Source organism: Synchiropus splendidus, chromosome 2 (assembly GCF_027744825.2).
Source record: "Synchiropus splendidus isolate RoL2022-P1 chromosome 2, RoL_Sspl_1.0, whole genome shotgun sequence".
In the NCBI taxonomy this organism is placed as follows: Eukaryota; Metazoa; Chordata; class Actinopteri; order Syngnathiformes; family Callionymidae; genus Synchiropus; species Synchiropus splendidus.
This window is the reverse complement of record NC_071335.1, coordinates 16,421,862-16,435,267: the sequence shown is the minus strand read 5'-3', so window position 1 is coordinate 16,435,267 and position 13,406 is coordinate 16,421,862. Positions and strand designations below refer to the sequence as shown.

General features: G+C 43.7%; 2 protein-coding genes across 6 annotated transcripts; both read left to right on the top strand.

The window, feature by feature from the left end:
* Positions 1 to 275: 275 nt before the first annotated feature.
* Positions 276 to 6,345, top strand: LOC128753969 (calcium-binding mitochondrial carrier protein SCaMC-3-like). Of its 5 annotated transcripts, none has more exons than XM_053856228.1 (11): positions 276 to 459; positions 1,117 to 1,337; positions 2,390 to 2,513; positions 2,587 to 2,674; positions 2,913 to 3,024; positions 3,306 to 3,464; positions 3,536 to 3,688; positions 3,773 to 3,886; positions 3,948 to 4,115; positions 4,171 to 4,318; positions 5,596 to 6,345. In XM_053856228.1, exons 2-11 carry the CDS (start codon positions 1,152 to 1,154, stop codon positions 5,805 to 5,807), a joined length of 1,464 nt encoding a protein of 487 aa, XP_053712203.1. In that variant the 5' UTR covers positions 276 to 459; positions 1,117 to 1,151; the 3' UTR covers positions 5,808 to 6,345. The 5 variants fall into 5 exon arrangements, with proteins under 5 accessions (XP_053712203.1, XP_053712202.1, XP_053712200.1 ...); XM_053856227.1 differs by having other exon boundaries at positions 276 to 518; XM_053856225.1 differs by having other exon boundaries at positions 276 to 546.
* A 653-nt stretch (positions 6,346 to 6,998) lies between these two features.
* Positions 6,999 to 12,885, top strand: LOC128753964 (far upstream element-binding protein 2-like). Its single transcript, XM_053856218.1, has 18 exons — positions 6,999 to 7,205; positions 8,054 to 8,156; positions 8,239 to 8,292; positions 8,363 to 8,399; positions 8,478 to 8,536; positions 8,610 to 8,681; positions 8,762 to 8,819; positions 8,890 to 9,037; positions 9,153 to 9,251; positions 9,322 to 9,423; positions 9,506 to 9,608; positions 10,506 to 10,630; positions 10,711 to 11,007; positions 11,092 to 11,198; positions 11,277 to 11,365; positions 11,441 to 11,650; positions 11,733 to 11,920; positions 12,008 to 12,885. The coding sequence occupies exons 1-18, from the start codon at positions 7,116 to 7,118 to the stop codon at positions 12,014 to 12,016; spliced, it is 1,950 nt and encodes a 649-aa protein (XP_053712193.1). The 5' UTR covers positions 6,999 to 7,115; the 3' UTR covers positions 12,017 to 12,885.
* The last annotated feature ends 521 nt before the right edge of the window (positions 12,886 to 13,406 follow it).

Below are 13,406 nucleotides of genomic sequence, written 5' to 3'. Positions count from 1 at the left end.
AAGTGCTGAACTGTCAAGGTGAGAGTTGCACCACGTGTTTCATTTGTTGTGATACAGACACATGGACAGTCGCTGTGGAAAACGTCCAAATACGGTATTTGTAGTTTAAGAAAAACATGCCTACAAGTATTTTCTTCACAAAAACAAAGAAATATGAAAATGACATATTGCACTCCGTACTGTAGCGCCCAATGGTGACGTCACTCGGACTGTTCCGCGGCAAAATAGCGTTTCTCCTCCCAAACGTCATCATAGCTCGACTTTTATGGCAAACAACGGAGTTCCCAGTGACAGAGTGAGCCGGTCTGTTTGCTGGGTGCTGAGAGCACCTCCACAGCCCTTTCCACCGAACCTCCATCATCAGCGAGGGCGGGACGTCGCTTCCTCATTCCTCCAAAAATAGGAGTGGCCCAAGAAGAAGAGCAATAGCGAGACGCGGGACCTCGTCTGGGGTCAGTGGTGAGGATCGATTTGTGGCTTAAGTTCGCATCAATACGCTCTGTTATGGACAGCTGGAGGTAAGAGATACGCCAACAGTGTAGAATGGTATGTTGACAATTTTCTTCTACCATTTTTGGCTCTGATAACCACTGTAAAGTGCTTTTAATCGTCCCAAGGCTGCTCTCGAGTGTTACTCTGGTGGTTATTATTACGTTATTGCACGCTATTAGACTGTATTAGTTTACAGAATGTTAGCGTTAACCTATATTTACATCCACCATGTTCTTCTTTGACCTTCTCATCTTGTCATGATCTGTTTTACATCAAAATCTCAATTAAAAGACAGCAAGTATTTGCTATCCCCGACCCACGCTCAACCCTTCTCAATCCCCTTCACACTTTGTTTTGTTATTTAAATTTAAAATGCATCGCAAACACTGCGAGACACATCGGAGAGAAGGGATGAAGCAGTGTGATATGAGTTAGCTGATTCATGCAGCATCTTCAGTAATAAAGAATAACAATTGAAGGACAAACTTTTTTTCTGTTTATTTTATTCCCAACAAACCATGGGGAAGGAAGTTGTATTAACCCCCTTGGGTGGATGAATGTATTGAGTCTGTGATTGCTCTGTTATTATTATCGTTTTACAGCACAGATGTTTTTTCTGACAAGTTGTTATAGGTCTGCTAAATGACTGTGTGCCAGTCATGGCACCAACGATAACATGGATCCTGAGGGTTCACTGCCAAGAAAACAATTCAGAGACAGAGAGGGAGAAGCGTTGGGCAGAGCTGTTTGATCAGCTGGACCTCAACAAGGATGGACGCATTGACATCTCGGAATTGCGGGCCGGACTTGCAAGCCAAGGGCTGTCCAGAACCTCCCTGGAGAAGGTATGTGACATATCATCTTGTGGTTATTGATGTGGAGGAAACTGGGGAGCCTTATTAGTCCACATTGAACAGAAATAGGATTATTAATTTTACAATTAACGCCACACTATCGCAAAACATCAAAAACGTAGTTTAATCTTATGTCATTTGTGTATGTAAGACTTTTAATCACTATGGTACTGCATGTTTGTGTGCGGTGTTATCACATATTCTATTAACACTTACAATAGAATAATGAAGATACGTATGATGACAAACATGAAACATGTTCTTCTTTGGACTCTTCAGTGTGACTGTTGCCTGGTAGTAGTCATAAATACAAACTTGTTTGTCATCTGTTTCCCGCATTAAATAAGGTTTTATAAAAATATGCATTTCATTAATAGGCTGCTTGTGCTGCTAAATGTCATTTCCTGAAGTACTTAGTTATGCAGCAGACTTATGAAAGTGTTGGAGGAGAAAGTACCCACAATATAACACACTGTACTACCAGGTCACTGAATGTAGTGAGTGTGGGAAAAAAATAACCTGCTTAGCTGTCTATATAATGATATTAAGGACTTAGTGAGAAAAACAATTCTGCGTGCATATTGTGGAGACTTAAGTTTCAAAACTCCAGCCGTCACTCTGTCCTGTCCTGAAGTTTACACACAAATATTGAACACAGCGTACTCGCCGGTCTATTTTAGTGAGAGACTCTGAAACATGAGATGTGTAACCTTTCCCTATTCAAATCCAGCGTTTCTTTCATGTATTCTCGGTAATAACATTCCCTAAAAATTCAATTTGCTCTGTTTATTGTTGAAAACTGTGTGAAAGTAGAGTCAGTGCAAAGAGCACCATTGACCAGTGACTAGCGCTGCAGATCCACAGCAATGACACAGCTTGTGTCCTTTGTGTAGCGCTAACCTTTCTCCCCGTCCGAAGGCCAGGTCATTAATTCAGCTCAGTGTGATTTTGGACTGTCGGAGAAAGTGCATGTTTTACTTATGAGTGAAAGTTGTATGCTGGATATTTCTGATACTTTTGTTTGTCTGCCCTTTTGTTTCCAGATTGTGAAGGCAGGCGACACCAATAATGATGGCGTGCTGGACTTTGAGGAGTTCATTCAGTATCTTCGCACCCATGAGAAACAGCTGAAGCTCATGTTCCGCAGCGTGGACAAAAATGATGATGGTCAGCTGCCCTAATGTGGCTGGTTTGCGCGGAATCACTGAGAATCTCTGTCATCTGGTTGTTTGTACTGTAGGTCGGATAGATGCAGCAGAGATCCAGCATTCTCTGCGCAGCCTCGGCGTCAACATCAGCTTGGAAGCAGCCACCAAGATTTTGCAAACGTATGTTGAATTGCTTGCTTAAAATTATTTTACTGTTTAGAAACATTGCAAAAAACAAAATAAGCACTATTTTCCTAAATTAGCACAATATAATCCAACTTAACACGTTTCTCCGGATGATCTAGCTAGTTGTGATGCTCTTATTGATGCATAACTGTGGTGCCACACTGTATTATCCATCAGTGTGCCATCAAAATTAATGTTACTGAAGTACATCCCTGTACGCTGTGTGTTACAGTATCGACAAGGACGGCACCATGACCATCAATTGGATTGAGTGGCGCGACTACTTCCTTTTCAACCCTCTCACTAACATGGAGGACGTGGCCCGCTATTGGAAGCGCTCAATGGTGAGGCTCAACACATGACGCTCTCTTTCATTGTCTGCTTCTTTGGCGGACATTTTAACATAGAACTTTAACTATTAATATGATAATATATATACAAGCTTTAGAGAGGTCAGTTGAGGTCTACCAAGTTGAAATAGCAGCTAAGACGACACAAGATTACGGACAGCAGTGAAAGAAGTTTGAACTGCATAAAGAGTGTTTTCCTCTCTCTGCATTATAGAAATGTGTCACTCCACGTATCCTCTCCGCACATGTTCATCTCACTCCTCTGTCTTCAGTAGATGCTGGATCTGGGTGAGCAGCTGTCAGTTCCAGATGAGTTTTCAGAGGAGGAGAAGAAGTCTGGGTATGTGTGGAGACAGCTGATGGCGGGGGCGTTGGCCGGATCTGTTTCCAGGACAGGAACCGCCCCTCTGGATCGCCTCAAGGTTTTTCGTCAGGTGACCTTTGAAACTCATACAATTTGCTTCAATAATGTGATTAACCATCTGTGTTGCGTGGTCTGAACCAGGTTCACGGGTTATCGGTCTTCAGTGGAAATTTCGTGAGCAGTTTCCAATCTATGGTGAAAGAGGGAGGGTGGAGCTCCCTGTGGAGGGGAAACGGAATCAATGTCCTTAAAATTGCCCCAGAGACCGCCATCAAGTTCACTGCTTACGAACAGGTGAGTTCTTTTTTTCTGTTAAAATTCTTATTTGCCTGCTGAAACTTTGTAAAGGAGTCTCTGTTCTCCTCTGTCTTGATCCAGATCAAGTGTTGGATGTGCAGCAGCAAGGAAACAAAGAAGCTGAGGATCCATGAGAGGTTTCTTGCTGGGTCTCTGGCAGGATCCGTTGCTCAGACAGTCATCTATCCTCTGGAGGTTGTGTCTCTGTAATACAGTCTTCACGAAGCTCAGCTCTTTGAAACGTGTCTCATTATAGGTGTTAAAGACACGTCTCACACTCAGGAGGACTGGTCAATATTCAGGAATAATAGACTGTGCCAAACAGATCCTGCAGAGGGAAGGCGCCGCTGCCTTCTACAAGGGCTACGTGCCAAACATACTCGGGATCGTCCCCTATGCTGGGATCGACCTGGCTGTTTATGAGGTAGGAGCCAGCCCTCGTCGTCCGTTCACCACATGTGTTGACGGTTTTCTCTCAGTCTCTCAAGTTCGCCTGGCTGAACAGGAACAGCGGGGTAGCGGATCCAGGTGTCATGGTTCTGGTGGGCTGCGGCGCCATCTCAAGCACATGTGGGCAATTAGCTAGTTACCCTCTGGCGCTGATCCGCACGAGGATGCAGGCACAAGGTTGGCTCCTTTATGGATATAAATGTGTGTGCGTTGTGGCTCATTCAGGAATGTACAGCCCAGTAGCACACTTGTTGTTATTATTCTGTAGTCACTTATACCTATTGAAGCTCAATAGGGTGTCAAATAAAGCTGGAGAAGATATTATCATGGGTGTTAGATTTCTAGAGATCAAAATGCGTGGAGCAAGTGGAAGATAAGCTAGAGGGGTGGAGGTTTGCCTTAGAAAGAAGAGGAATGAAGATTAGCTGCAGTAAGACGGAATACATGTGTGTGAATGAGAGGGAGCCAAGTGGACAGGTGAAGTTACAGGATGTAGAGATAAAGAAGGTGGGGGGGTTAAGTACTTTGGCTCAACTGTCCAGGGCGATGGAGAGTGTGAGAAAGAGGTGAAGAAGCGGGTGCAGACAGGATGGAATCATTAGAGAAAAGTGTCAGGTGTGATGTGTGACAAAAGGGTGTCGGCACGGATGAAAGGGAAAGTGTCCAAAAGGGTGGTGAGGCCAGCGATGTTGTATGGTTTGGAAACAGTGGCACTGAGGAAAAGTCAGAGCTGGAGGTAGCAGAGATGAAGATGCTGAGCTTCTCTCTGGGAGTGAGCAGGATGGATAGGATCAGGAAGCAGTAGATCAGAGGGACAACACATGTCAGGTGTTTAGGAGACAAAGTCAGAGAGGTTAGATGGAGATGGTTTGGACATGTACAGAGGAGAGAGAGCCAGTACATTGGTAAGAAGATGTTGAGGTTGGAACTGCCAGGCAGAAGGTGGAGAGGAAGGCCAAAGAGGAGGTTTATGGAGGTGGTGAAGGAGGACATGAGGTTTGTAGGTTTGAGAGAAGAGGAAGCAGAGGACAGGGGGAGATGGAGGAGGATGATCCACTGTGGCGACCCCAGAAGGGAGAAGCTGAAAGAGAAAGAAGAAGAAGAATGAAATGCAATACAATAATTTTGGGAAAATTGCATGCAAGTAAACTTTTAACTTGTACATGAGATGGTGGTGCAGCAGTTATTCTGCTAAAGCAAACCTCCTGGAATTAAATGCTGACTTATTCTTAAACATGCAGGAACATTAACCCACTAGTTATCTTTGACAGAATCTTTGATTCTGATGTTAACATTAAAAGGCTCAACTCAATCAACTCAAACAATGGGACTAAGAAAATACTGAAGATGTGGTACAATGTTTGTTTCGTGTGATGAAATCACAGCAGTTGAAGTAGCATCTGCCCTCTGAACGTTCTCCACTGACTAACCAGGATTATTTTCCTCTTTCTCAGCCTCCACAATAGGAACACCGAAGCTGTCAATGTTGGCGTTAATTCACAACATCGTCTCGCAGGAGGGGGTGGCAGGTCTTTATCGTGGGATCTCCCCAAATTTACTGAAGGTCATCCCCGCTGTCAGCGTGTCCTACGTTGCCTATGAATACACTCGGATAATCCTGGGGGTGGACGTGGATGGTAGGAGGGGAGGGAAAAGCAAGGGTTGAACTCGAGTGTGGTTTGTTTTCATGAAAGTGCATGTAGAAACGCCCATCGTCTTGGACACTGAAGGCTAAAGGTTTGGCTTGAAACCTTGTTTAAGGCCATGGAGACTCACATAAACTGACAGCCGCTTTCCCGGAGCAACCGAATGCTGCTTTGTGAGGCATGGCGTTTTTAGGAACACTAACCTCTGGGCTGACTGACTGAAACTGAAACTGCACTCGGAGGTTGTGTTACACTTTTGCAACAAAGAACTGTCTGCATATCCGACTGCTTCTCCTCTCCCAGGTGAAATCTGACGTGCGGACAGTGGAGTGCGAAACCTGAAGTCTGCCAAGTGGAGGAACCTTGACTGTCTGAATAAATGAAATAATCATGGGTAACTGCGGAAGCTGGCTGAAAATAGTGAGAAGAACTCTCACACATTTACCCTATGGGTCTTAATAGTCAAACTGCAGCAGGGACTGGTCTTTGTGTTCTATATGTCATTTAATTTCTTATCTCTGAACAATCAAACCCGAATGTAATATAAATGGATAATAAATGGTGTTTGTTTGTTATAAACTGAATATGGCTTTTTAATTTTCTACAAATACTCTTAGCAACCAACATTACACTGATGTGTTCTCTTGTCCCACCACATTCAGCTTCTGTGAGATTTAATTCTTCATTATTTATTATACCACTGTTGGCAGTGTCTTTTTGATTAATATCAGTGAGTAATTGATGGATTCTGGTCTGAGCAAAGTAAGGCCTATTTATTTCTACGTTTCCCACATTTTTTATTAGAATAAAAAGGGTTTTTAAATAAAAAAAAAATGAAGTTGTTGCCCCACCTGTTTTAATAATATTGATCCTTCTAAAATATAAGCTTTTCCACTCAAGGCTGTTTTTTTCAGTGAAGGAACTTCAGTCTCTTTTTCTCCCATCCCATATTGTTAGTACTTTAGACGTCATTTATCACAACTTCATCAGGCCATCAGTAGGTTTGACTTAGATCATGATAATTAGATTTCATCCGTGCTTTCTGGTTTGAGACGATTGCTGCTTCCTCCATCGAAACCTTTAAGCGTAGTTATTTCCCGATGATCCACTATATTCATCCGATGCAGCAGAGGGCGCTGTCGGTCGAGCGCCCCTCGACCAGTATAAGGCACAACGCTGCTGAGCTGTGATTGGCTCAGCGCGGAAGTTTGTCAGCATCGTACGCACACTGGTGTCGCCAAGACGCTCTTGTTCAGCCTTCCCGCTTTTGCGCAGCCTGACCTGGCCACAGCGCTTCGATCTGACCCCCGTGTGTCTATCTGAGCAATATGTCTGATTACGGCGCTCTTTCGACGAACGGAGTCAGTGGAGGAATGAAAAAAGACGCTTTCGCAGACGCCGTCGAGAGAGCCCGACAGGTAACCGAGTCTTCATTTTAGTTAGCATGTAGCCCAGTTAGCTTTAGGCATCGGCAGGCGACTTAGCCGCTAGCATGCTTTTTTCGTCTCTTTAACTCCTCCGCACCCACTGGAAATATTTCAGCAACTACTTTGTGGGAGGAGATGGGATTAAAACAACAATTTCCCCCAGTTCAGATTTCTAATTTAAATCGGTTCTATCTTTCCTGCATCCTCGTACGGTTAGCGCTGTAAGCTAGCATTCATAGTGCAACCATTTTGCGGAGGTAACTACTTTGTTTACAACTTATTTTCTCACATGCTTAAAATAAATGTATTCTACAGTAAAGAAAACCCTAACGTGCCCACGTTGTATGAGGAAGTAGCAAATGTATCCACGATATTCCTCATCGTGCACTGTTAGCGATCGATATATTAATAGCAGTCGCATTCGTAACTTTGAATGATTTAATCCTGTGTAATTTGTTATAAAATCATCGTTAAATTCTCTAAAAGTTTATATTTTGATATCAGAACTTAAGAAGTTTAACCATTCACACCGTGTTATTATTAGTGAAAACTGTTTAATGAGTTATTTTCCAGTGCCACACCCAGTCATTAGTTTCTCTTTTATATAAAAACTGAAGTTGCCGTCTATTGCTCTCTTATTAGGCTGTTTATTATTCTTGCAATGTCTGCAAACGTTTTCATAAAATAAACTTGGTGAGTATTCCAAGCATCCATGTACTTCCATTGCAATTTTGGTGTGTGGGGGCAACGAATACGTTGGAAGTCATTAATGGATTATGTGGCCTGTTTTCATGTGAACAGTGTGAGTGGTATGTTTATTTCTGATGTCTTGGTTCAAGATTGCAGCTAAAATTGGTGGTGATGGTGCGCCACTGGTTAGCAACAACGGAGGAGCTGAGGGATACTCGTTCTCTGCACAGAAACGTTCTCTTGAAGAAGCAGGTAAAGTTGATGCCAGCAGTCTAAAACAAATGACAATTTCTCTCCAGCATGTGCAATGTATAACGCTATTTTCAATGCTCAGATGAACCAGATGCCAAGAAGGTAGCATCGCAGAGCGACAGAGATTCTTCTTTGTGTAAGTTAAAACACACTACCTTAACATAGTTTTGTGTTTTCTGTTGCTGAATATGCTTTTCTTCTCTCAGCTATTGGAGCACAGCTTGCTGCCCTGTCTCAACAAAGGTGTACATCGGCATTGTGGTAGATGAGATTTCCTTTATTGGCTTCTGTTGTTTATCAGGGTTTGTCATTTGTTTGCAGTGTACGGTCCTCCACGATGACAGAAGAGTGCAGAGTTCCGGACAGCATGGTCGGCCTCAGTAAGTTCTCAGACACGCTCTGTTCAACAGCTCTGTATAATCTTGCATACTAAAACTTTGTTTTGCCATCTAGTTATTGGCAGAGGAGGTGAACAGATTAACAAAATACAACAAGACTCTGGCTGTAAAGTCCAAATTGCACATGGTGAGTTTCCTTTTTTTTTAAAAAAAAGGATCGTCTTCCATCCTCTTTGTTGATCACTACGTTGTCCTCCACCCTAACAGACAGTGCTGGTCTTCCTGAAAGAAGCATTTCTCTGACGGGTTCGGCAGATGCTATTCAGTGAGTTATCTCAAGACGTCTCATGTTTTTGGTCGGATGATCACATCTTAACTTGCTCTTGTTTTCCCAGGAGAGCCAGGGCACTCATAGACGACATTGTGTCAAGGGGTCACGAGTCATCAAATGGTCAATCGGGTTCCATGCAGGAGATGATCATCCCTGCTGGCAAAGCTGGTCTTATCATTGGTAAAGGAGGAGAGACCATCAAGCAGCTGCAGGTGACTTTTTAAAATGAGTTCTCTTGGGTAACCTGTGGTGAAGAAACAAAGCATATAAGCTACATATTCTTAACCAAGTTGTTCACCGGTTAAAAAATGTTTTTTGATAATTAAGGAACGTGCTGGAGTTAAGATGATTCTTATTCAAGATGGATCACAGCCACCGAATGTGGATAAACCACTGCGCATCATTGGAGACCCATACAAAGTGCAGGTACTGAAGTCTGTTAGGACGAAAGGCCAGTTTAATGTTCTGACCACTGATGTGTCGGTTGCACCCGTAGCAAGCAAAAGACATGGTTAATGAAATTCTACGAGAGCGAGATCATGGTGGGTTCGGAGACAGGAACGATTACGGCTCCAGAATGGGAGGAGGTGGCATTGATGTAAGTGTTTAAAATTGCACCGTCGATGGCAAAGACCACACTGTCCGAGTGTTGCTGAACATGATTTCATCATTCTTTGCAGATAGCAGTACCGCGTCACTCTGTCGGAGTGGTCATTGGCAGAAGTGGAGAGATGATCAAGAAGATTCAGAGTGATGCTGGAGTCAAGATACAGTTCAAACCTGGTAAGCCAGTCTTGATGTGGTCCAGATAAGAACAGTGCTTGTTTTCTACTGAGTAACTCTGCTTGTTTTGTGTACACTAGGGGTGCACCGATCAGTTTCCTGGCTGATCAGCTTTTTTTTTCTTTTTATTTCATAAAACACTGACCTATCACTCCCAACTTTTTTAAGAGAATACACAACATTATACACTACAATACACTACATTGTTTGGACCGGTTTCAATGAAGGACAATATCTGCAAAAACAGTAGTATTTTGCAATTAAAAATAAAGGCAGTGATGCTGTAAATTGACAATTTAGAGAACAAACAACATCTCAAAGTGGCCTGAGTTTCTATCAGGCTGCTGAAAATGATCTCTGGGCTGAGGTAAATTGCTTGATACACAGGGAAGAAAAAAGGCTGGTCCTCTAATACTATGAGTGCTACAAATTCCCTCGTAACTTTGCATTGCTTGGCGTTCAGTTGAGCCAGCAGACTGTGGTCTCTCCACAACTTATATCAGCTTTGCATGACTTTGATATTTTGATGCTATGCAACTCTGGACTAACTTCACACTGACGCGTGTGTATCCTAAAGTGTGCGAACACATGAGGACCGGGTGAGCGCGTTTGAGCTGCACCTGTTTTTCTTTAATAAATGACTGGTTCCAACTGTAAGTGTTTGTGACCTGCAGCGGGTGACTGTGATAGATGTGGTTGAAAGAGACGATTGGTTTCCAGAAAAGGAATCCTGTCGGTCCAGTAAAATTCACGCTGGTGCTTCGCTCTTACACACTGATTCCATGGCAGTGAAAGACAACCATGGCCGACTAACAAATTTTACACCAGTGAGATTTTTTTCCTGAAAGATGACTTATGGTTTTCATGTAAATGAACAGCTGTTGTCTTCCTTTTCAGATGACGGTACAGGTCCTGATAAAATCGCCCATATTAGTGGCCCACCAGACCAGTGTCAGCATGCAGCGTCTATCATCACCGACTTGCTGCAGAGCATTCGAGCTCGAGAGGAGGGCGGTCAGGGGGTACGTTCACACGTGATTTCATTTGGTGCATTTCACAGTGGTCTATCTTTTTCCTTAATACTTGCATGTTTTGTGCTCAGGGACCTTCAGGGCCTCCCGGTTCAGGGATGCCTGGTGGGCGAGGCCGAGGCAGAGGTCAAGGTGGCTGGGGTCCACCTGGAGGAGAAATGACCTTCTCCATCCCTGCACACAAATGTGGCCTCGTGATTGGCAGAGGGGGAGAGCATGTCAAAGCCATCAACCAACAAACTGGTGCATTTGTGGAGATATCCCGGGAGCCACCACCCAATGGGGATCCCAACTTCAAACTTTTCACCATCCGAGGCTCCCCACAGCAGATCGACTATGCAAAGCAGCTTATAGAGGAAAAGATTGAGGTACTTGGTTGAGAACTTGTGTTGTGCAGTCTTGTTTAGATCATAGCTGTGTTAAACCAAGCACGTGCGTATCTGTCCTTCTAGGCTCCTCTATGCCCAGTTGGTGGGCCTGGCCCAGGCGGACCCAGCGGGCCGATGGGTCCTTATAATCCCAACCCCTATAATTCAGGCCCTCCGGGTGGAGCTCCTCAGTACGTTGAAACTCAAAAACCAAAAAATGGCTTGTTGGTTTTTGGAACAATGATTCAATTGCGTGGTTGTCATTACAGTGGAGGCGGACCTGGGGGACCGCAGTACTGTCCTCAGGGTTGGGGAAACGCCTACCAACAGTGGCAGGCACCAGGCCCTCATGACCCAAGTGTGTAGTATTTTCATTGTTCTCAAAGTTCTTCTTGTGTGATCAAGTTTTAATCGCACTTCATTTGATCTCAAGATAAAGCACCAGCCGATCCCAATGCCGCATGGGCAGCCTACTATGCCCAATATTATGGTCAGCAGCCAGGTGGCGCTATGGGTGGGCAGAATCCTGGGGCCCCTGCACAGGCAGCAGCACCAGGGGACCCCAGCCAAGCACCACAGTCGGCTGGTGGCCAGCCAGACTACACAAAGGCCTGGGAGGAGTACTACAAGAAGATGGGCATGAGTAAGTCAAACACTATTTTATTTTTTTTTTTTTATTGACTTCATAGGCCTCTGTTTATGTTGATGCATTATTTCCTCTCCAGCCCAGCCTGCTGGAGGTGCTGCTGCTGCTCCAGGTACTGCAGCCTCAGCACCAGCTGGGGGCGCTGCAGCAGGAGGTCAACAAGACTACAGTGCCGCCTGGGCTGAGTATTACAGACAGCAGGCAGCATACTATGGACAGACGGGTCAAGCGCCTGGACCTGGAGCTGCACCACAACAAGGACAGCAGGTACCGGTCTTTTATCATGGTTATCTACCGGATGAGTTGCGGTGATAAACCCTGTTTTCATTTATTCTCCCCTGGTTCTCCTTTCAGGCTCAGTGAAGACACCTTGGGCCAGCTGGACATTGATTCTCTGGACTTTTCCCCTCCATATTCCCCTCAACATCACAACACCGTGGTTTCCGCGACCACATTCCTCCCACATCGTATTTGTCTATTTAAAGTCAAGATTTAATAAGGGAAGATGTTTTTTCTCTCATTGATCGAAGCACTAAATTACTTCTTTGAGCCGTAACTTTCACCTCCTACTCGTTTATGATTATATTTCAGTAGAATGTGAATCAAGGAGCATATTTGCTTGCAAACTTGAACATCTCCACATTGATTCATGTTTTACCAAATCATTTTCTGGCGGTCAATCTGTGCAGTATTTTGAATACATGCAGAATTTTGAGATCAAAATTATTTCCTTTTTTTTTTAATTGAGTTTTAAATCTTCCCAGTATTTCATTTGCAGGTTTATCTTCCCCTGCAATTATTTCTTATTTTTATTCACTGTAATTAATTTCACTTTGGGGGGGCTTTGTGTTTGTGTGTCTGTATACAGTGTATGCTACTGACAGAGAAGTGTGTGTGTGTGTGTGTTAGCTGTAAAAAGGCGCTCTGACCTACAGTGTGTAGGCTGCTCATGTGTGCATGCATGTGTGAATGTCGGCCCTCTCATTTCCCCATTAATGCCAGATTTTTTTTTTTTCGTCCTAATAGTTTTTGTCATTGTACCTTGTTTTTTTACAGCTTGTTTTTAAATACTTAAAATAAAAACATTAAAATTGACTTTGTTGTTTGGGCCCACCACTAGCTACTTTCAATTTGAAATGACCTTTTGAAATGGGGTGTCACCAAAGACTCTGTCTCAAAAGTGCTTTATTCAATAAATATGACCACAAATGTGCAAGCTGAGGAATGTTTGTGTACACCATTTTCTATATACAGGGGTTTTTTTTCTCCACACAATCTAAAAATGAGTTTTATATTTCTGCACACAGCTGTACTTGATCCTGTGTCACTGTTGATGGGTCGGTTGTCCATCAAGGTACATGTTTGCATGTGTTGTCATGATGCCGTTGTCGAGTTTAAATAGTGTCTTCGGTGGCCAGAGATTTGATCATTACAGTTTGTACTTATGTTGTATTTGATAATGAATGAGGTTTTCAGTCCGAGCTGCTGGTCCACCATGTGGGAACATCATCATCTCTGCCCTGCTTCCTGCTGCACCTAGAGAAACCCGAGTTAAATACAATTTTCTTTGTTTCCTTAATGGCTCTCCAGCACCAACATCCAGATGAAATTCCAGCAAATGCCATTATTAGTCGACAGGAGAAGTTTCCTAAGAGTTTATCGCAATTAATACCGCCGGGAAGGTACTGTCATCTGCTGATTGACGTCTCCTTAAACAAGTGGGAGGAGCCTTGTTCCGTCGGATGCCCAATCA